A 27,322-nucleotide genomic window follows, 5' to 3' on the forward strand; every position below is an offset into this window, starting at 1 on the left:
TTCCTCTTAATGCTTCCTCTATACCTCCAAGAAAAGGGGATAACGCCAATATTTTTTGTTAGGCCTTTTATTCCTAGATTAATGGGGCTTGGACAGAGAAGAAGTGAGAGTCTTCTCAATTCAGCTTTACGGAAAGTATGAAAACATAGTGGGGGGGAATCGTATGTGAAGTCATAGTACACTCTCACAAGCTTTTTGCTGGAATCTTATCATACTTTGTAAATAAACAGTAAATTCTCAATCTAATATCTAAGAGTTCCTCGGTTTACCTAAGAAACAAAAACAGGATGAATTCACATAACTGTAACTTTTCTTCTAGAAAAAAGACTCATTGCTATAGAGAGTCTTTAGAAATAGAATAAAACCGTCTTACAAATCTAGCTAAAGAAACATAACCAACATTTCATTTTCACAAATCTCAATAAACTTGTAGAAGAAAAAGGTGAATAATATTACAATATTTTTTAACATTACCAGTTTTAACCGTTCTTTTCTCCTTTTGCCAAAGGAAGCACTTGACCCAGGTTCTGATTCCTTTTTTCCATCTTCATCCTCATCTTCATCCTCATCATCCTCAAAACACCAATCTGGCAATAGAGGCGGGGGTGGTGCTTCTTCTATATCACCATAGCGTCGAAAAAGTTCTTTCAAATAATCACCTTTATAGATTCCTGGTGGTCTGGCTTGGGCAAAAGTAGCAACCGCTGCTTCAATACTATGGGAAACAAACACCACATAATTTCTTCACTACTCTCCAATTACACAGACTTTTCAAAGCTTACTTATTATATTCAAGTACCATATGAAGTTTAATAGAGGCTTATAAAACGGACAAACCACAGTCCTCATCTTTCAAGGTGCTCACTTTATTAAGGGACAAATTCATTATAAAGCAGTTTTAACATAAGGCAGATAAATAATTCCTAAACTCTAGCGGTAAATTCTTATGAGTGTACAAAGAGCCAAAGAGACCTGGGTACAGTCTGTGAAGAAGGAATAATTTGAATAATGCCTTGAAAGGCTGAGGTCTGATCTAAAGGAAAACAGCAATCAAGGCAATGTGAATAGCAGTGTGACCAAAGTAAATGCACACTGGTTTTAAATGACCCTTTAACAGATGCAGACAAAAAGAGAAAGAGGAGTTAAGCATTGGCTGAATCTGACAAAGGAGGTCACCTGAATGGCCAGACCTGCAAATACAAGCAGTAGAGAATAACGGATGATGTGTGAGTAGGAAATGTACAATCAGATACGTATTTCAGTTGATTATATTCAGAGAATGGCCTATTGTGTAAATGGCTTTGTAAACATACGCAATGACCTATCTCTCAATAATCAATGAGAAAATTCAGTTAACAAGTCAATATCCCATTCTCTTAGGAATTTCAGGTAACTAAAGTTTTAATCTCTCAGGGCTTAAAAAGGTACTTCACAAATACAGGCGTTCAATAAAAGCATGCTAGCTGATTTAAATGAGGTAACTTGTCCTTAAAATACTCCTATAGCATTATAATATATTCCTGGTACTCAACTGCTATTTAAAAAAAAAAAAAAAACTATTATTAAAATGGATAAGAACAACGATAGTGACTTCCAAAGTTGAATACAAACACAAAATATTGGACAAACCTGTCTCTGATAATTCTGTAAGAAGTGTAAAAAAAAATTGAAACATAAATACATAGTACATGGGACTCATGAGCACCCAATTCAAATACTACTAAATACAAAACATTAGGTGACAATATTCTAAAGATTAACCTTATCTAAAAAAATTTAAAAAAAAAAATTTTTTTTTTTTTTAATATGAAAACCACTTCAAATTACCTTAAGCATGACTTCACCAAAAACTTGGCAATATAAATGCTAAAACCAAAAGATCAATACAAATTTTTTTTACCAATTACTAAATATTTCTTCTTCCATTATAATAAGAAACAAATACCTCCAATCCATTTTCTCCACCAAAAAGGCACATATGAGGAAACCAGTGCGATTGAAGCCATGGGTACAATGAACGCCTAGAAAATAAAGTAGCCTTTGTTTAAAATTAATAAACCACTTCAGATGCATAGTTCACTTTAAAATTCCAACCTGCAATCAAACATTTAAATAGCTTTATAAAATAACTACATTAAAAAAAAAAGTGGAACATCATCTTATAACTATTAATAACTTGCCAGTTTAAGTTGCTCAGAATCTAACTTATAACACTAGATACAAGTTTAAATGTGATATATTGGTTAAAAATGTCTCTATTGTCTAAAGACGTGTCTTAACTAAAACATTGTAAGTGTTTTAATAAGAAGTATTTTCATCAAAACACAACTCTAAAGGTCAGTGAAAAGGAGGAAGACCCTCAACGAGATGGACTGACACGGTGGCTGCAACAATGGGCTCAAACAAAGCAGCAATTATGAGGACGGTGCAGGATCAGGCAGTATTCGTTCTGTTATACGTGTGGTCGCTATGAGTTGGAACCAACTGGACAGCATCTAGCAACAACAACATCGATAATAAAATGATAACTGATATGTAGTATAAAAAGTCTTACTCAATGAATGACCCTCAATAAATAAGGATACAAAGGAACTGCAGACAGTAGGAATAATTTGTACAAAGGTAAAGGTATGAATCAAAACTACACGGCAAACTATAAATAAATCAGAATAGCTACAGCATGAGGTATAAGATGGTAATGCCTTATGCAGTTAGAGACTGAAATGATTAAGATTCGGAAGAAATTTGTGCATCATACTAAAGGGACTATAAAGACAATAGGGAACTATTAAAGAAGACAATAGGGAACTATTAAAGAAGTCGAAGTATAAAATTTTATGGTGCTGGAGAAGAATATTGAATATACCATGGACTGCCAGATGAACAAACAAATCTGTCTTGGAAGTAGTCAGAATGCTCAATAGAAGCAAGGATGGCAAGACTTCATCTCACATACTTTGGACATGCTATCAGGAGGGACCAGGCCCTGGAGAAGGACATCACACCTGATAAAGAGTCAGTGAAAAAGAGGAAGACACTCAGCAAGATGGACTGACACAGTGGCTGCAACAATGGGCTCAAGCATAACAACAACTGTGACGATGGCGCAGGACCAGGCAGCGTCTCATTGTACATGGGATCGCTATGGGTCAGAACCAACTTGACAGTATCTAACAACGCCAACAAAGTATAACAATAAAATTATCATGTTTCAATGGCAGCTCAAGAGAATAATGAAAGGGAACAAAATAAAGGCAAGAAAACCACTAATGATGCCATGCGAACAGCTTACGTGTGAGATGACAAGAGTATGAGTGATGCAATGAGATGGAGATTAAGAAGGGCAGACTGGAGTGAAATTTAAGAGGTAGAATCTGCAATCTGAGGGCCAAATGGTTGTCAAGATTGAGAGAAAGGAGCCTTTGGCTTCCAACTTTGGTTGAATATTTGGGAATAATGATAAAGAGCTTCAAAGAGAAGTCCGGCTAGAGCTGCATGTTCAACTATAATCAACATAAGAGTTCAACTGTGGAAAAGGGCTATTGCGTTGGATAAGATCACCAAGAATGGTTTTGTAAAATAAGAGAGAAAAATTTAGACTGGAATCTGAAGAAAACAAACCTTTCAAGAATAAGTGGGAAAAGAGAACCCATAAAAAAAAAAGAAAAGACCGACGACTATTCCATGAGGTCTTCTTTTAGCTAAAAAACAGATTGGCTCATAAAATAAACAATATCACCCCTGAGTACCGTGTGCCTTTTAAAAAAGCATCTACATGAGACCAAATGTTCAGCACTTACTCTAAAGCAAAGACAAGAAGGCAAAGAGGCAGGGACTCTAGATTACTGGAAATGAAACAAGAGAATAAAGAGAAAGTTGACACACTGTGTAAAAATGTACCAATGTCACTGAACAAACTGTAGAAACTGTAAAATGGGAACCTAATTTGCCATGTAGAAACCCTGGTGGTGTAGTGGTTAAGTGCTACAGCTACTAACCAAAAGGTCAGCAGTTCAAATACACTAGGCACTCCTTGGAAACTCTATGGGGCAGTTCTACTCTGTCTTAAAGGGTCACTATGAGTCGGAATCAACTCGACAGCAATGGGTTGAGTTTTTGGTTTTCATTTGCTGTGTAATTTTTCACTGAAAACACAATAAAATATTATTTTTTTTTAAAAAAGAACAGAAGCTATAAACCTGATATGTGCTAAAGATGGCAAATAGACCAATTTCCATGGCACAATGGGACATGCTAGCACCACCTTAGCCACTGAAGTTGCCCACCAGCCAACTCCAAGACTAAATGACAGGCTCATGCTTCCTCTACTCCTGCCATGTGCTTTTACGTCATTATACTTATAAACAGATGGGAGTAAAAAGTTATCATTTCCTTGGCATATGTTTTGTTATGTGTATTTTCACCCCAATAAAATTTTTAAAAATTAAAAAATTTTAAAAGACTGATAATGAACTGTCAAGAGATTAAGAAAAAAAAAGAACATGGAGTCACATGTATCAAGAAAAAAGAAGTTCCAAGGTATGAATGTTCAACTGTTTAAATGTCACATAATGATTAGAACTGAAAGTCACTATTTGATTAAGAGTACTGAAAGAAGACTCCACATTGCAATGAAGTGTATGGGAATAAACATACTCCAAATTAGATTTCAAAAAGTCAGACTGAGAAGGGACAGGGAATGTAAAACAGAAAGAAAAGCGTGAGGCTTTTTTTTCCCCAGGGTGACTGTTTAACAAGAGGCTTAGAAATGTTTATAGACCAAGAAAACAGACCTAGTTACAGAAGTCAACAAAAACAGAGAAAGAGTATAACTAAAACAAAGTTTTTTAAGAGAAGAGATAAAGAATAGAGGAAGATGATCAGCCTTGAAGGGAAAGTCATCCCTTAAAAATAAATAGCTATGCAAAGAAGTTTCCGGGATAAAATGAATGCTTCAAAGGTCAGCGGAGCAAGGGCGGGGGTTTGGGGACTATGGCTTAAGGGGACTTCTAAGTCAATTGGCAAAATAATTCTATTATGAAAACATTCTGCATCCCACTTTGAAATGTGGCGTCTGGGTTCTTAAATGCTAACAAGTGGCCATCTAAGATGCATCAATTGGTCTCAACCCACCTGGATCAAAAGAGAACGAAGAACACCAAGGTCACACGATAACTATGAGCCCAAGAGACAGAAAGGGCCACGTGAACCAGAGACTTACATCATCCTGAGACCAGAAGAACTAGATGGTGCCCAGCCACAACCGATGACTGCCCTGACAGGGAGCACAACAGAGAACCCCTGAGGGAGCAGGAGAATGGTGGGATGCAGACCCCAAATTCTCATAAAAAGACCACTCTTAATGGTCTGACTGAGACTAGAGGAATCCCGGCCGTCATGGTCCCCAAACCTTCTGTTGGCTCAGGACAGGAACCATTCCCGAAGACAACTCATCAGACATGGAAGGGACTGGACAATGGGTTGGAGAGAGATGCTGATGAAGAGTGAGCTACTTGTATCAGGTGGACACTTGAGACTGTGTTGGCATCTCCTGTCTGGAGGGGAGATAGGAGAATAGAGAGGGTTAGAAACTGGTAAAATCGTCACGAAAGGAGAGACTGGATGGAGGGAGCAGGCTGACTGATTAGGGGGAGAGTAAGTGGGAGTATGGAGTAAGGTGTATATAAGCTTATGTGACAGACTGACTTGATTTGTAAACATTCACTTAAAGCACAATAGAAATTATTTAAAAAAAATAGCTATGATCATCAAATTCTATCAATTCCATCATTTCCACTACTTTGTAAGAAAAGGTGCTTCAGAAGTCACAAAAACATGCTAGCTATAAAAACACTTTTTATCTAATATATAGCTTAATCCAACATGTGAACTTTCTTTCCACCTTATCTTTCAGACCAATTCAAGCAACAAATATTTCATCTTTAGATATTTCTTAAATAAACCACTGTTTTTGCATCCAATTTTTACTCTAACAAGATTAGCTAAATATTTTTATGACTAGGAAATATAAGAAGAATAATAAATTGCCAAGTAAGTGATTAATGCACGTAATGATATATAACTGAAAAAAGTACCATTTCTCTTTTAATATTCTTTGCTACGAAAATACATAGAATTTTAGTCTTATTGTTCTATACCTTTCAAAACATCAATAGATGACATAATTTTAAAAGTAAGCTAAACACTATTATTACAAAACCTGCATCAAAACAAGTATCTGCAGAAAAATCTGGAAGATTATGTTTCTCATGTAAAAAAATACCATTAACAAATACACTACAAGCTTAGTTTGATACGATTATTCTTCTATGTCAAAAAAAAAGTTTGTTTGTTTGTTTTTTTCATTATAAGAATGGGTCCAAAAAAAAAAAAAAAAAAAGAATGGGTCCATCTAGGGGCAATTAAACCATAAATTATAACCAAAGATAGACTATTAGCTATTTCAAGTCAACTTCTTACTCAAATTTGTCTTCATTTTCTAAGTATGATCTAGGTAAGCTAATTTAATGTAATAAATTTACATGACATTTCAAGAAATGTCAACATTAACCTATGAACTAAGGGAAAACTATAAAAAAAAAAATAGCTGTTTTAAAATCAAGAGAAGAAACAAGCTCCCCCCACAAAAAGAGAAGAACTACAGCTAAATATATAAATATAAATCAGAAAGGGTAGCTTAGAGAGGCCTGGTAGTAACATATTTTTTTTAAAGTCTAATCTCAATATTTAGAAAAATAAAAATGCAAACAGACCAGGAGCATCCCTTAAAAATGATTATGAATTCTGCCTTTGGTAAACACTTGGAATAGCCTTCATTACTCCAGAATTAAATAAATACTAACCTTTTTTCTCCTATATTCTTATAGCTTTTTTCAAATATTTAATCCATCTAAAATGCATTTTATTATATGGCTAATTGCCACAACACCATTTTCTGAACAATCAGACCTTTCCCGTCCGATTTCAAAAACATCTCCTTTACCATCAGGAGACCACTACTGTAGTTTCCATTGCTTTATCATATGTTTTAATACCTGATAAGGAAAATCCCCTCATTGCTTTTGTTTTTCAGAGTTTTCTTGATCATAATCCTACCTGTTCAATTTGTCAAACAATTTTTTTCTGTGTTCAGTAAATATTCATTGACTTAAAGGAAGCAATGGATTTTACAAATGCAAATTAACTTCAAAGTAATTCTGTCAAAGTCTCTATCAGATTTTGCTTGGAATTACATTAAAAATTTGAAACTAATATGGAAACAAGTAATGTCTCTCCATTTCTTCAAATTTTTAATATTTAGATATACTTTCTTCATAAACATCTCCTGTTTCTTACAACTTCACTCTCTGTTGTTTCGTACTTCTATTATAGGAGTTTTGCACATGAACTCGCAACTTAGACTGCTTAAAATCTGATCCAAGCTCTAACCCTTCCAAGCTGTATGAATTACCTCATGCAAGTCACTCAGCCTTTCCAAGCTTCAGTTTCTTATCATAAAATGAGAGTGACAATCGTATCTACCTAATAAGACTGTTGTTACAACTATAATATACATAAAGTGGTTTACACAGTGACTAGCACAGAAGAAATGTTAGATAAATGTTAGCTAATATTATTAACATTGAGATAAATCAGATCTTTCTCCTTTTTCTCTACTGACATCTTCTAACTAGTTATTGCTTGTTCACAAGTCATCAGGAGAGAAAATTACTCAGTAAACTGTGCTGAAACAAATGGCTGGCTATGTAGAAAATATTTAAATTAGACACTCAGCTCAAACCATGCTCCAATATATATACCAAAAAGAACGAAGAATCAAAGTTAAAATCAAACCCAAAATCGAACAAATAGAAAGAGAGCTGCAAAAGAAGCCCTTGGGCACCAGAAGAAAGGAAATAATAAAAATTAGAGCAGAAATAAATGAAATAGAGAATAGAAAAACAATTGAAAGAGTCAACAAAACCAAAAGCTGGTTCTGTGAAAAGATCAACAAAATCAAGAAACCACTGGCCAAACTGACAGAAGAAAAACACGAGAGGAAGCAAATAGCCCAAATAAGAAACAAGATGGGTGATATCACAACAGACTCAACTGAAATGGAAGTTAAAGTCAAACTCAAGAATTCTAAAAGGCCATTCCTAGCAGCATTGTTTCTAATAGCAAAAAAAACAAGAACCTGCAAATATGCCAAATGTCATTTGAAGTAACTTTTTTGTAAAAATTTGCATATTTATTATATGTATTATTTACTGTCTGCGCCTTCCCCCCCACCACCACCCACTACAATGTAAGGTCCAGAGGGCAGGAAATTATTTTTCTGTTTTCTTCACTGACATATTTCAAGAGCCTAACACAGTGCCTAGCAGAGAGTAGCAATCAATATTTCCTAAATGAAGTATCCATCAACAAGAGAATGGATGGTAGAGTTTTCAACAGCACACCTGAAAATGCTGCGGCCCTCAGCCCTCAGGGAGCTGGACTGGGTCTGGAGTGGCAGCAGCCCCAGAGCAATCAAAGCCAGCCATAAGAACCCTGGCCAGGGTTTCAAATCCCCTCCAATATACATACAGTTTCATTTTCTATATATGCGACAGTACAAAAAAGTTGGAGAAATACTGGTCTAGGGACAAAACTACAAAGAAATAAGGGAATCATAAACAACAAAACTCAAAACAGCTGTTACCCCTCCAAGGAAGAGAGAATGTGACCAGAGAAGGACACAAAGGATATTTCGAAGATATAATATTCTATTTCTTAAACCAGACAAATGTGGTGTTCACAGGTGGTCATTTCATTATTATTCTCTATAACTTACATAAGTAAGAAAATGGCTCTTTTGACAGTACCAAATATTTCTTAATAAAAACTTAAGAAAAAATAAAATACTATAAGAAAATATAAAGTAATATCAATTGAATCTCTGCTCTGTCATTTTAAGCCCTTTTTCTTGAATTGTCCTACAGATCTCAGCTTAAACATATTCATTTATCCTACACATATACGCATACACTTTTTATATATTTATTATATACAGTGTATATTATATGTCTAAAGTGTTTATCCCTGATCCCCCAAAACTGCCATAGGATGGGCTCCATACAACCCTTACCTACCTCTCCTGTATAACACTGGACTGTAACTGTCAGATTAGTTATCTATTTTACCATTAGACTTCTAATCCCCCTAAAAATGAGACCATATCCACTGCATCAAGACCATGCTAGCACACACTAAATGTTCCATCAGTATTTCTGAACAAACAGGTAACTACGATTCCCTTCCCTTTCTTGTTCTAACTAAAGCCTGGCTCTCACCTCCTGGACACTGCCTCCTATGCAGTCTGATCTCACGTTTTAAAACTTCAGTGATGCAAAAATACATACACAGTAAAACAGCTAGAAAGAAATACTCTAAAACGTTTTAAAAGAAGATCTGTCTGAGAGGAAAGCTTAAAGGTGATTGTTATTTTCCTAGGATTTGACACTGTTTTTGATGTTACTAGCACTGTATTAAAAAATAAAAGCTATGTTACGAGAGAAAGGAAGCACGGTTTAAAGCCTGAGCTCTGGGGTCAAACATGTCTTGGTTTAAATCCTGGCTCCACAGCTTCCTAACCATATGACCTAAAACCAAACCAAACCCATTGCCCTTGAGTCAATTTTGAGTCATAGCTACCCTATAGGACACAGTAGAACTGCCCGAAAGGGTTTCCAAGGAGCGGCTGGTGGATTTGAACTGTCAACCTTTTGGTTCTTAAACCAAGCTCTTAACCACTGCACCACCAGGGCTCCATATGATCTAAGACAACTTATTTAACCTCTGTAAGCCACAATTTTCCCATCTCCAAAAGAAGTCATAGTAATTCCAAAAAGAATTGGTTCTTGAGAAAGGCCACTGAAGTGAATCCACTGAAAATACAGACCAAAATATTTATTAAGGCAGAGACAGGGTATAAGAGCAATTAGGGCTTCACCTTGAAAAACACGAAAATTATGAAAATACATGTATTTTATACTTCACAAAAATTAATCTATTATTACAATAAACAATACATAGTGATTATTTAAAAAGTGGGAGGGGGAAAATTCTCCATATCAAAAGCATGTCAACTCATTTGCAAAAAAGAGAATGGAACCCCAACTACAAAATAAAATGTTCAAAATGTTGGTAAGATAGAGCCAAGCATACCTATAAGTTCAGGTGGGTTTCTCTCATTAAACCGCTCACACAGACGAATAAATGTCTCAGTGTTCTCAGCTGTAGGACACTCACCATGTCTGGTAATATGGAAAAAAATTTTTTGAAAAAAAAGAGATTACAAACTTCAATGAAAATTTTCAATATTAAAGAGTTTTAATACATGACTTACCCTTTACACTGAAGTTTTATATATTTGATTCCTTCTTTTTCTATGTCATTTCTGTCATAGAACCTTGATGTATTTGTCAGGTCCACCAATAAGCCCATTTTAACCTTAAAAAAAAGGAGGGGGGGTGCAGATTGACTAGTAACTAAATTTATTCCAAAATAAATTGGCTGTAAGGGAATGCTACAGTTCATCCATCTACACTGAGGAAGATTTTATGCTCACTCTCCTACTGAACTATTAACAGCACAAGTACCACTTATCCAACGCACTAGAACTTGACAGGCACTCAAAAATAAGTTAACGCCAAACTAATGAAGGGACAGGCTCAAAAGCAAAATAAGCTATACTCTCAACATCACAAAAATCTACCTAGCACTGAGTGCACCTGGAGTTAAGAGAGAACACTGCTGTAGTTTTCTACATTTGCCTCTCCAGCTATGATTTTTTAGGTAAGAGGTTAGACCAGGAATGGCATCTATCTGGCACACTCACGAACCCAGGCTCTAGGCAGCCACCACCAATCACTCTGTGAAAACCTATTTGTCCTTCTCAGACTACATCATGCTACATCCCTGGCTTAAAAGATGAGACAAGCCATTTATGTCATAAGTAGATAAATATTTCCCTCTTTCCATTTGATTAATAACACTTCTTTGTATTTTCTGAAAATATGCTGAAGCTTAAAATTATATTCCTTGAGAAGAGAGGTTAAAAATGAAGAGAGACTCTTAGTATGAAGAACACAGTGTGAGACAGCAATTTCCCTCTTCTCTTCCTGGATATCATACAAAAACAGGATAAATGGGGGAAGAAACAAAACTCAAATCCCATTTCTCAATGAAACCAGAGGCATATAAAATTCATACATTCAAAAAAAAAAAAAATGACTAGGGACTGCCAAAAGGAATTAATATCACTGCAGAAGCTGTGTGGGAAGGAAGATAACAGAAACAGGTCCAGGTATAGCAGATTTTCTGCTCTGACATACATGGGGTCCCCGAAGTCCGAACTGATTTGGTGGCAACTGGTTCCTGGTTAGCAAATTATACAAAGGTAAAGGTGTAAACCATGGGGATGTAGTGGTTAAGTGCTACAGCTGCTAATCAGGAGTTTGAATCTGCCTAGGTGCTCCTTGGAAACTCTATATATAGGGCAGTTCTACTCTGTCCTATAGGGTCACTATGAGTCAGAATCGACTCGACGGCAATAGGTTTGGTTTTTTTTTTTGGTTAAAGGTATAAAAGCTGACGTCAATTTATTAATCAGGCAGTCACTGACCTCCTGCAAACTATTCACACATTATCCTAGATGCCAACATTTGCTGCTTAGGTGGCTCTATCTGGCTGCACCGTCTTAGGCAAATGGCATAGCCTTGTATAACAGGGGCTTGGGGGAAGAGGCGTGGGAGGTTACTGCTTTAAGGGGTACTGAGTTTCTGTCTCGGGTAATGAAAAGCTTTTGGAACCAGATACTAGTGATGGCTGTACAACACAGTGAATGTAAGTACTGATGCTGAATCATATACTTAAAATGGTTAAAATGGTAAGTTTTTTGTTATATGTATTTTACCACAACGAAAAAAATTTTTTTAAAGTGAGAAGGAGACTTTTCACTATTTCAACTTTTGGATTTTTAATCAAGTGCATATACTGTGTATTTTGTGTGTGTGTGTGTGTGTGTATTTTTTTTTTCAAACTATAAATCCATATTGATACCTCCAACTTGAATAGTACCACAAGGTTTCTTCTAGTCCTCTCCCTTTTATTTTTAACTTCTTTCTCCAACAGGGAGAAACTTGTCTCAGGTGTATTTTTAACATTTTTTATCAGTATCAATATAAGTCTATGAAAAAAAATTATGTATGAATTCTCTGTGTACTATAGGTGGTTTCTTTTAGCCATATATACTCAGATTTTGCATAGTCATAATCATAAAGTTGTACTGTTTCATTTCACATTATTTTACATATTAAAAAAAAAAAAAAACCTGTTGCTGTCAAGTCAATTCCAATTCATAACAACCCTACAGGACAGAGTAGAACTGCCCCATAGTACACATACTTCCCAATATATTCAAAAATTTTCATGTTTAGCAACCTTCTAAAGGTATAAATACCTTACACATTTGCAAGCTATCATTCACCAACTCATCAGAACCTCTTGAGAAATCAGTTAGACTTTTACTTTGGGAAAACAGGACATCTTTCATTTGTTCTTTTCTTTTCAATAATTTATTTTATTTTTGTTGTTGTTGAGAATATACACAAAACATACACCAATTCAACAATTTTACATATACAATTCAGTGACACTGATCACATTCTTCGAGGTGTGCAACCATTGTCACCCTTCTTTTCAGAGTTATTCCTCCATTAACATAAACTCACTGTCCCCTACATTTTCTATCTAAACTTTCAAGTTGCTTTTGTCCATTTGATCCCATATACACAGACCTTAAAAGAGCACAATGCTCAAGGCAGACATTCCTTACTAGTTTAGCTAAACTATTGTTTGGTTTTAATGTTGTCTATCTTTTTAATCAAAAGATAAAAGTCATTAAGGTAGAATCACTTCTTAGGCAGAGTTAAATTCTAATGCAAGTATATACAGTAAAAAAGTGTGTATACTACTGGACTAAACCATAAGCAAAGAAGTTTCCTGAATAAACTGAATGCTTTGAAGGCCAGTGTACCAGGGACAGGGGTTTGGGAACCACGGTTTCAGGTGACATCTAGGTCAACTGGCATAACAAAATCAATTAAGAAAAGATTCTGCTTCCCACCTTGGAGAATGGTGCCTGGGGTCTTAAACGCTAGCAAGCGGCCATCTAAGATGGATTAATTGGTCTCAACCCACCTAGAGCAAAGGAGAATGAAGAATACCAAAGACATAAAGTAATTATGAGCCCAAGAGACAGAAAGAGCCACATAAACCAGAGACTACATCAGCCTGAGACCAGAAGAACTACATGTTGTTATGGCTACAACCAATGACGGCCCTCACAGGGAACACAACAGAGAACCCCTGAGGGAGCGGGAGAGCAGTGGGATGCAAACCTCAAATTCTTGTAAAAAAGACCAGACTTAATGGTCTGACTGAGACTAGAAAGACACCTTCTGTTAGCCCAAGACAGGAATCATTCCCAAAGCCAACTCTTAAGACACAGATTGGACTGGACTATGAAATAGAAAATGATACGTGAGGAGTGAGCTTCTTGGATCAAGTAGTCACAAGAGACTATGTGGACAGGTCCTGTCTGGAGGGGAGATGAGAGGGAAGAGGGGGTCAGAAGCTGCCTGAATGAACACGAAAATGGACAGTGGAGGTAACAAGTATGCTGTCTCGTTAGTGGGAAGGCAATTAGGAGTATACAGCAAGGTGTTTGTGGAAACCCTGGTGGCGTAGTGGTTAAGTTCTATGGCTCCTAACCGAAGGGTCGGCAGTTCAAATCTGCCAGGCGCTCCTTGGAAACTCTACGGGGCAGTTCTACCCTGTCCTATAGGGTCGCTATGAGTCGGAATCGACTCAACAGCACTCGGTTTGGGTTTTTTGGTTTAGCAAGGTCTTTATAAATTTTTGTACGAGAGACTGACTTGTCAATTTTCACTGAAAGAATAAACTTTTTTTTTTTTAAAGTGTGTATAGTTGAAATTCTCTTGTAAATCCCTTAAATAACTAGTAAGGAACAGCACATATGGTTATATTTGCACATCTCATTGGAGACTTAATACCATCTCTCAATAAGTCCATCACAGCCAGTTTTTCTTTCTGGGTTGGAACAAAAATTATTATTTCTTCAGCTGATCACTAACTAAGGCAGTTCAGGGGCCACGTGATATGAAAAATCTTAAAGACCAGAATCATATTCAATCTGGCAACAAAAATACATTCCTAGACTACACCATACTTAGTCAATTAAGAAGTACAAAAAGTCAAACCTGGGAAAGCCTGCTGAAGGCTAAGCGATCACACGGAACAAAGACAAACCATCCCAGCTAATGTCCCTTTGATCAGGCCTGACCAACCAGCGAGCTAGCCAAAGATGCAGAGTAATTGCAGCTAAGGCCAGCTGAAGGACCTTCTAGCTGATTCCAGACCAAAATACAGATCCACAAAATTACGAGCTAAATATATGGCTGTTGTTTCAAGCCACTATGTTTATGATGGCTTTTTAAGCAATAAAAGCTAACTGAATAAAGATTTTTTAAGGGAAAAAAAAAAAAAAAGAAGCAGCTGAGTCAAAGCAAGGAACAGTTAATGTACATATCTTCCTCCTCATCCTGAAGCATGTACTCTCTGGGAAGAAAGGCAAGGAAAATGATTTATACTTTCTATACTTGTTATTTTTCTCTTTGTTGTTTTTGTTTTACTGAATAAATATATTGGGCTGAATAATTATTACGGTCAACATAACAATTAGACTCTACTGTTACAAAAAAATGGCAAAAACACTTCAATTTCACACATTACAAAATAAAAATGTAAATTTCTGAAATGTAACTGGTGTCATACTGTGCTCTACTGATTTCTTCAAAGAATATGTATTGAGAAACATAAAGATTTAGACACCACAACACAGCTTCTCAGTGAGCTAGAATTAGAAGCCATGTTTTTCATCTCCAGGTCCAAAGAAGGGAATGAAAAGTGATCATAAGCAGGAAAAAGTGAATTTTCTTAACATATAAGAATATTTTAGCCAAGGAAACAACAATTATATTGTGCGAAGTGCCCTGTCCCCACACAGATATGAGTTTATGGGTTTATTTTTCATAACAGATAATCCCAATCCATGAAATAAGAGTAACAATAGCATCTCCTCAAAAGGCTATTGTGAGGTGCAAATGAAACCCTTAATCTGTGCTGAGCACTGTTCTACGTGCTTCCCATGCACAAATTTTTTATAGATGAGGAAGGGGAAACAAAAAGATTATGTAACTTGCCCACAAAACTTTAAGTGGAAAATTGGGATTCAAGTCCAGGCTATCTGGCTTCTAAGTCCAAGCTTTTAGCATACTGCCAATAACATATTTGATTACTGATAGTGACAATTAGAAGGTCGATTTAAAAAAAAAAACCACTGCTGTCAAGTCGTTTCCAATTCATAGTGGCCCTATAGGAAGGAGCAAAACTGCCCCACAGGGTGTCCAAGGAGCGGCTGGTGGATTAGAACTGCTGACCTTTTGGTTAGCAGCCAAATGCTTAACCACTATGCCACCAGGGCTCCAAAAGGTAAGTAAGCAAAAATGAAAGCTATACATAAAATAAAAGACTCAAATAAAGCTACACTGAGTAAAGAGATGAGTGACAGGTTTTTTAAATCTAAGTGGTTACTTTTCTATCCCATGATATGAATCTTGCACATAACAGGTACTAATATTTGTTCAATATAGTAATATAGCACACCATAATAGATTAGCAGGAGTATAAAATAGTAACAATAGTACAACAGCAAAATTGACCAGTGTTATAAATTCAGTTGTGTGCCCTAAAAAGGTATGTTCAAAACAATAACACACATGAGAAAGCTGCTTCTTAGTTCAATCCAGCATACAAGGTCAAATGGGCAACATCTGTCCAAAAGCAAAGACAAGAAGGCAGGAAGGGACCAGAAACCTAGATGAATGGACACGTGGAACTCGGGGCTCAGATGGAAAGGGGGAGAGTGCTGATTCATTGTAGGGATTGCAACCAATATCATAGAACAATTTTATGTACAAATTTTTGAATGAGAAAGTAATATGCGCTGTAAATTTTCACCTAAACCACTAAAATTTAAAATATATATATATATATATATACTCAAATCTTAAACTTCCATACCTGTCAATTTGACCCTATTTGGAAATAGGGGTTTTGCACGTGTAATCAAGTTAAAATGAGGTCATATTTGATTAGGCCCTCATTCAATGACTAAGCATCCTTAATAAGAAGAAGGAAATTTACACAACCACAGGGGGAATGACACATGAAGACAGAGGAGAGACTGGAATAACGCGGCTGCAAGCCAAGGTACACCAACGACTGATGGCAACCACCTGAAGCTACGAAAGAGACAGGGAACAGATTCTTTCTTAGAGCCTGTAGAAGGAACCAACCTTGCTAACACCTTGATTTCAAATTTCTAGCCTCCAGAATTATGAGAGCATCAACTTCTGTTGTTTTAGGCCACCCAGATTATACTAATTTGTTACAGCAGCCCTAGGAAACTAATACATACAATATTTTGTCAGAATAATGTGAAAAATACAGTCTCGTTTAAAAGTTACCTGATGGGAATATGAAATGGTATAGCCAAACTGGAAAACACTTAAAGTAGTTTCTTATAAAACTAAATGTGTACTTACCAGCAATCACACTCTTGGGCATTAATCCCAGAAAAATTAAAATTTATGTTCACATGAAAACCTGTACATGAATGTTCACAGCATCTTTACTCAATATTTGCCAAAACTGGAAGCAACCCAAATGTCATTCAATGGAAAAATGCTTAAACAAAATCTGGTATGTCCATGCAACTGAATACTATTCAGTAATAAAAAGGAATGAACTACTGATACGTGCCACAACTTGGATGGATCTCAAGGGCATTATGCTTAGTGAAAAAGTCCCAAAAGGTCACATGCTATATGATTCTATTTATGTAACATTCTTGGAATAATAAAACTATAGACATCCAAAGACTTCACCAAAAGAGTAAAAAGATTACCTAGAGACTGGGAAAAAGTTTTTAGCTATGACATTTCTGATCAGCGTCTGATCTCTAAAATCTACATGTTACTGCAAAAACTCAAATGCAAAAAGACAAATAACCCAATTAAAAAATGGGCAAAAGATATGAATGGACACTTCACTAAAGAAGACATTCAGGTAGCTAACAGATATATGAGGAAATGTTCACGATCATTAGCCATTAGAGAAATGCAGATCAAAACTACAATGAGATTTCATCTCACTCCAACAAGATTGGCATTAATCCAAAAAACACAAAATAATAAATGTTGGAGAGGCTGTGGAGAGACTGGAACACTCATACACTGCTGTTGGGAATGTAAAATGGTACAACCACTTTAGAAATCGATTTGGCACTTCCTTAAAAAGATAGAAATAGAACTACCATAGGATCCAGCAATCCCACTCCTTGGAATATATCCTAGGGAAATAAGAGCCTTTAGACGAACAGATATATGCACACCCATGTTTACTGCAGCACTGTTTACAATAGCAAAAAGATGGAAGCAACCAAGGTGCCCATCAATGGATGAATGGATAAATAAATTATGGCATATTCACACAACGGAATACTATGCATCGATAAAGAACAGTGAGGAATCTGTGAAACATAACATGGAGGAACTTGGAAGGCATTATGCTGAGTGAAATTAGTCATTTGCAAAAGGACAAATATTGTATAAGACCACTATTATAAGAACTTGAGAAATAGTTTAAACTGAGAAGAAAACATTGTTTTGTGGTTAGGAGAGGGGGGAGGGAGGGTGGGGGGGGAGGGAGGGTGGGGGGGGAGGGAGGGTGGGGGAGGGGCATTCACTGATTAGACAGTAGATAAGAACTACTTTAGGTGAAGGGAAAGACAGCACACGATACAGGAGAGGTCAGCATAATTGGACTAAACCAAAAGCAAAGAAGTTTCCTGAATAAACTGAATGCTTTGAAGGCCAGCATTGCAGGGGCAGGGGTCTGGGGACCATGGTTTCAGGGGACATCTAAGTCAACTGGCATAACAAAACCTATTAAGAAAGCATTCTGCAACCCACTTTGAAATGTGGCATCTGGGGTCTTAAACGCTAGCAAGCAGCCATCTAAGATGCATCTCTTGGTCTCAACCCACCTGGATCAAAGGAGAATGAAGAACACCAAGGACACAAGGCAATTACGAGCCCAAGAGACAGAAAGGGCCACATGAACCAGTGACTACATCATCCTGAGACCAGAAGAACTAGTTGGTGCCCGGCTACAACCGATGACAGGGAACACAACAGAGAACCCCTGAGGGAGCAGGAGAGCAGTGGGATGCAGACCCCAAATTCTCACAAAAAGACCAGACTTAATGGCCTGAGACTGGGAGGAACCCGGTGATCATGGCCCCCAGACCTTCTGCTGGCCCAGGACAGGAACCATTCCCGAAGCCAACTTTTCAGACATGGATTGGACTGGACAATGGGTTGGAGAGGGATGCTGGTGAGGAGTGAGCTTCTTGGATCAGGTGGACACTTTAGACTATGTTGGCATCTCCTGCCTGGAAGGGAGATGAGAGGGTGGAGGGGGTTAGAAGCTGGCGAAATGGATACGAAAAGAGAGAAGAGAGGGAGAGAACGGGCTGTCTCATTAGGGGGAGAGTAATTGGGAGTGTGTAGCAAGGTGTATATGGGTTTTTGTGTGAGAGACTGACGATTTGTAATCTTTCACTTAGAGCACAATAAAAATTATATTAAAAAAAAAAAAAAAACTATAGAGATGGAGAACGGATTAGCAGTTTCCAGGAGACAGATGTGAGGAGAGGGCCTGACTATAAAAGGGCAGGCAGGAGGGAGATCCTTTATGGGGATGGAACAGTTCTGTAACCACAGCCATGGATCTATACAAGGGACTAAACTGCACAGAAGTATACACATACACATACACAAACACACATACGTAAAAACTGGTAAAAACTAAATAAGGTATATAATCTAGTTAACAGTACTGTACCAACATCAATTTACTGGTTTTGATATTGTACTACAGTTACATGTCACCATTGGAGTAACTACTTTTGTAATTTCCTGTAAACCTACTAATTCTTCCAAAATTAAATTTTTAGACAAAAAGTTACCTGAAGAACAAAAGAAGGATACGATATATTGAATCTGTACCAGAAGAGTGTTTTGTTTCTTACCTTTAGACTCTTTAGATAATTTGAGAGCATACTGGGATGGAAGCGATTTTCTTCTGCAACTTGACTATCATATCTTGGTCCTAACATTGTCTTCAGAGGTAAGAATTTTCCTAAACAACATTAAGATGGATAATAATTTTCATTAAAGATAATGTTCCAGGTGAAAACCTTATAATTAACAATTATTAAAATCAACTTCTTAAAATGTTTTAAATGGAAAAGTTATCTGTAAATGCAACTGTTCATGAAGTACTCTCAATCTAAAAATATTTTTAAAAGGTACTGCCTGGGAATTTTTAAGAAAAACATAAATTCTAGAAATTGACAATCAAAGATAACAGCAAAATAAAAATTAACAGTGAATGGAACTTCTCTAACGAATCTAAATGTTAAACCACTGCACTAAAAAGTTATTGCCTTAAGCTTTTAAAGATATTGTACTAGAAAACTAACAATGAAGTAAATTATTACTTTAAAATCCCTAATTATATGAAGCTGAAACTTTCTCCATCTTATGAACTTTATCCTACATTTCAGGTTTTAGGATATGCTACAATGCTAAGAGGATGCTAACCAAAAATCGCTACTCCGACTACTATCAATAATTACAATAACACCAAAAAAGAATGACCTTTTTTGAACTTTTCTTTTTCTGAATCAGAATATGAGCATAGGCGAAGTCACTTTTTTTAATCAATTTTAAAATGACCTATTTTAATTGATTTATACTTTAATACACAACAAAATCGATAATAATGTCTACCTAAAATACCTACCTCAGTCAGTGGACCTCATTTCTATCTACATTCACTCCCTTGATGTCTCATCTAGTCTCACGGTTTTAAAAACCATCAATATGCTTATGACTCAAAATTTATATCTCCTATCCATATCTCTTCCTTAACTCTAGACTTGCCTATCAAATGCCCCTCTCAGTCTCTTTCCTTTCCCAGTTAATGACAACACCATTCTTCGTGTAACTCAGGCCAAAAACTTTGGAGTTATCCTTGACTCCTCTCTTTCTCTCACCCGCGCCCCATATCTAATCTATCAGCAAATTCTGTCAGATCTACCTTCAAAATACTACTTCTCACCAGCTCCACCTCATCTTGTCTAGATTATTATACTTCATTTAACAGATATTTAACAAACACCTACTATGTATCAAAGGAGTCCTGGGTGGTACAAACGGTTAAATGTTCCACTACTAGCCGAAAGGATGGTGGCTTAAACTCACCAAGAGGGCCCTGGAAGACAGGCCTGGAGATCTGCTTCCGAGGTCAGAGCCTTGAAACCCCATGGAGAGTTCTGCTCTGCACACGAGGTTGCCATTAGTCTGAATTGACTCAATGGCAACTAACGACAACTACATACCAGGCGGTATTGTAGAAGCATGGAATATAGCAATGAAAAACACACACATAAACACACAGAGATAAAAAATCCGTGCCCTCATAAATCTTACATTTTATTGGGAGAAAACATACCAAAAACAATAAACATAATAAATAAGTAAATAATACAGTATGTTAGAACTTGAAAGATTAGATAGGAACCTTATGCGGCAGTGAGTTTATGTTAATGAGGAAAGAACAACTCAGAAAAGGAAAGTGAGAATAGTTGCACAACTTGAAGAATGTAATCAACGTCACTGAATTGTATACGTAGAAACTGTTGAATTGGTGTTATGTTTTGCTGTGTATATTCTCAGCAACAAAAATATTTTTTAAAATACAATACGTTAGAAGGTAATCTACTGTAAGATTTACCCCATTAGACCTCTCCTTCTCACTACTGTCTCGGAGGGCCAACCCTGTTTCCATCAGCTCCTGTACTCTTCACGTTACTTCTATTCAACACCAGAGTGCAAAACTCATCATCCCTGTAAATACCTTTAACATCCTGCCTCGCTCATCTCCATTACTCAGTCACACCTGAGAAAAACTCAGACCTCACAGACCCAACCACCTGAACTCTTTGTATCTACACCCATCCAAGTGAGGGCTCCTAGAGAAAATCACACAGCCAGACGGATGCATGACACTATAAATCATAAGCATCAATCTCAAAGGCAATCTTACCACATACGTCACTATCCCCTACAATAAATAACTATGCCACATCTTATCCTCATTCCTAAAATATATCAAGCTCCCCGGCCCCTTTTTCAACTGACAGCTTTATGTTATACCCTGGGCTTCATACCAGTTCAGACAGGTTCAGTCACGGCCAAGACAAAGCCGGAACAGACCCAAATTTTTAAAATGTGTGTGATCCAGAACCATAACCAGACCAAGAAAAATTATAGTCGAAGCCCTGGAATGGTAGCTTCAGAAGAGGCGTAGTGAGCCTTTTCAGGAACCTGATGTGTGAGACTGGATTAATGACAGGACTGAGGACAGCCACACAGTAAATTATTGTCCTTTTGTCTTTACTGACCTCCAGCAAACTGAACCCACTGCACTGAGTCTTTGGGCATTATTACATTAGTTTTATCCTAGCAGCATCTGCTTAGATGACTAAAGTCCATCCATGGCCTTGGTGGACGGGTCCATTCAGGTTATTCTACTTCATCCACGTTCCAATCCCAGCCTCCTCTTCAGGTCAGCTGGCCACACTCAAGTCACTTCTGATCATCCCTTTGGATCCACTGTGATTTTTGGCTACTCTCTCCCCACCCCAAACATGGAAAATAGACTCTAAGGCTGGCCCCTTGGCAATCCACTATAACTCTCTAAGAGACTTGCAATCAAGTAATTCTTAAATCAATTCCCATCTGGCTTCTGATCCCACATTCCCACTTAAAGTACCAACAACTTCCATGTTGTTACCAACTTGTCAGGTATCTTACCCAATATCTCAGCACCATTTCACATATCTGACATTTTCTTCTTTCTTGAAGACTCTCTTGGCTACCAGGCCTAGCCATAAAACATCTGAGAAATAACCCACTCCTGCCCTTCCCTGTCAACTTCAGATGTCATATGTTTAAGACGACAGCATCACAACATGGAGAGAGCCTAGAGAGTCACCACTTGGAGAAGAGTTGCCCATCCTAACAAACACTGCACTGTGATATAGGGAAGAAATTAACATGTGTTGATTTGAACTACTGAGTTGTGGGAGTTGTTTGTTAGGGAAACTAGCATTACTTATCCTGACTAGTCAACTATTATATCTTCAAATATTGTCTTTATGCTGATGATTCTCAAATGTTCATGTCCAACTCAAACCTCTCTGAATTCCAAATCATATATCCAACTGTCTACTCAACATCTCTACTTAAGCAACCAGGATCTTGAGAATATCTCCTCCAACCTGCTTTTCCCCAACACCTGATTCTCCCTCAATAAGCCCTAATGATACCCATCATCCTGTTGCATAAACCAGAAACTTAAGACTCGATTTTTACCCTCTTTCCCTCATTCTGAATCCAACACCAAGTCTGTCCATTTTCCTTCCTTAATGTCTGTCAGATCAGTCTACTACTCTTCATCTCCACTTCTACTGCAGCAAGTTCCTAGTCTCCCCACTTCCACTCTTGTCTCCTCAACTCATTCAACATATAGCACTTAAAGTAGTGTTTTTAAAATTGAAGGTAGATCATATATCATCCCAACGCTTACAAACCTGCAAAGGTTTACAAGAGCACTTTAAAAATAAATGAAAGGAGTGTATTGGAATTCGCAGTACTTCTTGCACAATTTTTCTGTGAACATACAACTTGCTCTAAAAAATAAAGTCTACTTAAAAAATACAAATATATGTATATTAACTTATATGTGACAGACTGACTTGATTTGTAAACGTTCACTTGAAGCTCAATAAAAGTTAATTAAAAAAAATAATACAAATATACACACACGTGTGTATGTGTGTGTGTGTATGTGTGTATATATATACACACACACACATATACATGCATACATGTATGAGTATGGAGTCCTGGTGGCACAGTGGTTAAGAGCTACGGCTACTAACCAAAAGGTCAGCAGTTCAAATCCACCAGCTGCTTCTTGGAAACCCTATGGGGCAGTTCCACTCTGTCCTATAAAGTTGCTATGAGTTGGAATCTCAATGGCAATGAGTTTTTTGCTTTATCTGTGTGTACACACACACACTAAATACCTTATCATGCCTTACTAGCCTATATGATCGGGACCTTACCTAACTCTTCAACTTCATATCCTAACTTACACACTCCAGAACAGACATCTTTTTCAATCCAAGGTCTCTGCCCTCATCATCCTACCCCAACCTAGGGTCTTTCCAAAAACTAATCCCCAATTATCCATCTAGCAGATTTCTATTCATTCAAGATAATTCATGTATTAACTCCTCTAGGAAGCCTCTCTTAATCACCTTCTTCCTCCTCATCTCCTCCCGCCAATCTCAGGAAAGAATTAGGTTTATTGCCTCTAGTATGGCTTCATATTCTATGACAGAGCCATTACTGCATTTTTTTTTTTTGTAGGATCTTTTCATTTGGTGTTTTTTTTTTTTATTAAATTTTATTGAGCTTCAAGTGAACGTTTACAAATCAAGTCAGTCTGTCACATATAAGTTTATATACACCTTACTCCGTACTCTCACTTGCTCTCCCCCTAATGAGTCAGCCCTTCCAGTCTCTCCTTTTGTGACAATTTTGCCAGCTTCCAACCCTCTCTACCCTCCCATCCCCCCTCCAGACAGGAGATGCCAACACAGTCTCAAGTGTCCACCTGATACAAGTAGCTCACTCTCCATCAGCATCTCTCTCCTACCCACTGTCCAGTCCCTTTCATGTCTGATGAGTTGTCTTCGGGGATGGTTCCTGTCCTGTGCCAACAGAAGGTTTGGGGACCATGACGGCCGGGATTCCTCTAGTCTCAGTCAGACCATTAAGTATGGTCTTTTTATGAGAATTTGGGGTCTGCATCCCACTGATCTCCTGCTCCCTCAGGGGTTCTCTATTGTGCTCCCTGTCAGGGCAGTCATCGATTGTGGCCGGGCACCAACTAGTTCTTCTGGTCTCAGGATGATGTAGGTCTCTGGTTCATGTGGCCCTTTCTGTCTCTTGGGCTCTTAGTTGTCATGTGACCTTGGTGTTCTTCATTCTCCTTTGCTCCAGGTGGGTTGAGACCAATTGATGCATCTTAGATGGCCGCCTGTTAGCATTTAAGACCCCAGATGCCACATTTCAAAGTGGGATGCAAAACGTTTTCATAATAGAATTATTTTGCCAATTGACTTAGAAGTCCCCTTAAACCATGGTCCCCAAACCCCCGCCCTTGCTCCGCTGACCTTTGAAGCATTCATTTTATCCCGGAAACTTCTTTGCTTTTGGTCCAGTCCAATTAAGCTGAAGTTCCATGTATTGAGTGTTGTCCTTCCCTTCACCTAAAGCGGTTCTTATCTACTAATTAATCAGTAAAAAACCCTCTCCCTCCTTCCCTCCCTCCCCCCTTGTAACCACAAAAGTATGTGTTCTTCTCAGTTTATACTATTTCTCAAGATCTTATAATAGTGGTCTTATACAATATTTGTCCTTTTGCTTCTGACTAATTTCGCTCAGCATAATGCCTTCGAGGTTCCTCCATGTTATGAAATGTTTCACAGATTCGTCACTGCTCTTTATCGATGCGTAGTATTCCATTGTGTGAATATACCACAATTTATTTAACCATTCATCCGTTGATGGACACCTTGGTTGCTTCCAGCTTTTTGCTATTGTAAACAGTGCTGCAATAAACATGGGTGTGCATATATCTGTTTGTGTGAAGGCTCGTTTCTCTAGGGTATATTCCGAGGAGTGGGATTTCTGGGTTGTATGGTAGTTCTATTTCTAACTGTTTAAGATAACGCCAGATAGATTTCCAAAGTAGTTGTACCATTTTACATTCCCACCAGCAGTGTGTAAGAGTTCCAATCTCTCCGCAGCCTCTCCAACATTTATTATTTTATGTTTTTTGGATTAATGCCAGCCTTGTTGGAGTGAGATGGAATCTCATCGTAGTTTTAATTTGCATTTCTCTAATGGCTAATGATCGAGAGTATTTTCTCATGTATCTGTTAGCTGCCTGAATATCTTCTTTAGTGAAGTGTGTGTTCATATCCTTTGCCCACTTCTTGATTGGGTTGTTTGTCTTTCTGTGGTTGAGTTTTGACAGAATCATATAGATTTTAGAGATCAGGTGCTGGTCGGAAATGTCATAGCTGAAAATTCTTTCCCAGTCTGTAGGTGGTCTTTTGACTCTTTTGGTGAAGTCTTTAGATGAGCGTAGGTGTTTGATTTTTAGGAGCTTCCAGTTATCTGGTTTCTCTTCGTCATTTTTGGTAATGTTTTGTAGTCTGTTTATGCCTTGATTAAGGCTCCTAAGGTTGTCCCTATTTTTTCTTCCATGATCTTTATGGTTTTAGCCTTTATGTTTAGGTCTGTGATCCACTTGGAGTTAGTTTTTGTGCATGGTGTGAGGTATGGGTCTTGTTTCATTTTTTTGCAAATGGCTATCCAGTTATGCCAGCACCATTTGTTAAAAAGACTATCTTTTCCCCAATTAACTGACACTGTGCCTTTGTCAAATATCAGCCGCTCATATGTGGATGGATTTATACCTGGGTTCTCAATTCTGTTCCACTGGTCTATGTGACTGTTGTTGTACCAATACCAGGCTGTTTTGACTACTGTGGCTGTATAATAGGTTCTGAAATCAGGTAGAGTGAGGCCTCCCACTTTCTTCTTCTTTTTCAGTAATGCTTTGCTTATCCAAGGCTTCTTTTCCTTCCATATGAAGTTGGTGATTTGTTTCTCTATCTCCTTAAAAAATGACATTGGAATTTGGATACTGCATTTTTTGAATAACAGATGATTTGCTACTCCCATGACACTCTGCTCTTGAAGATGAGGGACTATATCTTAAGTCATCTCCCTACCCCAAGAACTAACACGAAGTAGACACTCAAATATTTGCTGAATAAAATGATGTCCCCATCACTATCACAGGACTGTGTTTCATATTTGTATACCTACAGTTAGTTGCTAGTAAGTTCTTTATGCGTATTAGAAGCTAAATAATTCTATACTGAGTGATCTACCTTTAAGAGGTTAGAAGTTTGTTTTCTTCAAAGTGTTCACCTGAAATCTATCACTCAGGAGGAGGAAAAAAGAATTTTTCAGAAATAAAGTCTGGCCCTATTCCCAGAAGCTCTCCCTCATTAGAAGTCTGCTTTAATTAGAGATGGTGACTTCTTATTGAAACAGATTACATATAATTGGTACCATCTTTGTTCTGATTCAGGATAATTATGACCTTCTAGCACTAACATGAAACCTAATGTTTACAATAAGAAAATGTAAGCAGCCATAATGCACATTCCCCAATATACAAAATATCAAGGAAATTCTATAATCATGAATTACTTTTAAATCAGAAAAAAAACTTAGGAGGAAGAAAACAGAAGGTAGAAAATGGAAATTTGATTATTTCTCACTTAAACTTGCAAGAATATAGCTAGTACTTCTTGCCCTGCTACTATAAAATACTGCTAACCTTGCATTTCCATAGTTCACAACATAGCATCAAGAATTCTACACTGTATTATAAAAAAGACCAGACATACTGGACTGACAGAGACTGGAGAAACCCCGAGACTACGGCCCCCAGAAGCTCCCTTAGCTCAGTAATGAAGTCACTCCCGAAGTTCACCCTTTATCCAAAGATTAGACAGGCCCATGAAACAGGAACCAATGGTGCTGAGGGAGGAAGTCCAAGCTGCACTGAAGGCACTGGCGAAGAACAAGGCTCCAGGAATTGACAAAATATCAATTGAGATGTTTCAACAAACGGATGCAGCGCTGGAAGTGCTCACTTGTCTATGCCAAGAAATCTGAAAGACAGCTACCTGGCCATCCTACTGGAAGAGATCCATATTTATGCCTATTACCAAGAAAGGCAATCCAACCAAATGCAGAAATTATCAAACAATATCATTAATATCACAAGCAAGCAAAATTCTGCTGAAGATCATTCAAAAGAGGCTGCAGCAGTATATTGACAGGGA

General features: G+C 37.4%; 1 protein-coding gene across 10 annotated transcripts in view; it reads right to left on the reverse strand.

Annotated features, from left to right (window-relative positions):
• RNGTT (RNA guanylyltransferase and 5'-phosphatase) overlaps positions 1-27,322 on the reverse strand; it is a 351,931-nt gene that overhangs the window by 318,487 nt on the left and 6,122 nt on the right. For all 10 annotated transcript variants that reach the window (XR_010322529.1, XM_064288922.1, XM_064288898.1 and 7 more), the window contains exons 2-6: positions 19,283-19,392; positions 10,391-10,494; positions 10,210-10,298; positions 1,946-2,021; positions 475-715 (exon numbers count right to left, since the gene is read on the reverse strand). Coding sequence is in view for 9 of the 10 variants with exons in the window: in XM_064288922.1 (XP_064144992.1) it covers positions 475-715; positions 1,946-2,021; positions 10,210-10,298; positions 10,391-10,494; positions 19,283-19,392 (620 nt within the window). In the remaining variant the exon portion in view is untranslated. The remainder of the gene's footprint in view (positions 1-474; positions 716-1,945; positions 2,022-10,209; positions 10,299-10,390; positions 10,495-19,282; positions 19,393-27,322) is intronic.

Source organism: Loxodonta africana, chromosome 1 (genome assembly GCF_030014295.1).
Source record: "Loxodonta africana isolate mLoxAfr1 chromosome 1, mLoxAfr1.hap2, whole genome shotgun sequence".
NCBI classification, from domain to species: Eukaryota; Metazoa; Chordata; class Mammalia; order Proboscidea; family Elephantidae; genus Loxodonta; species Loxodonta africana.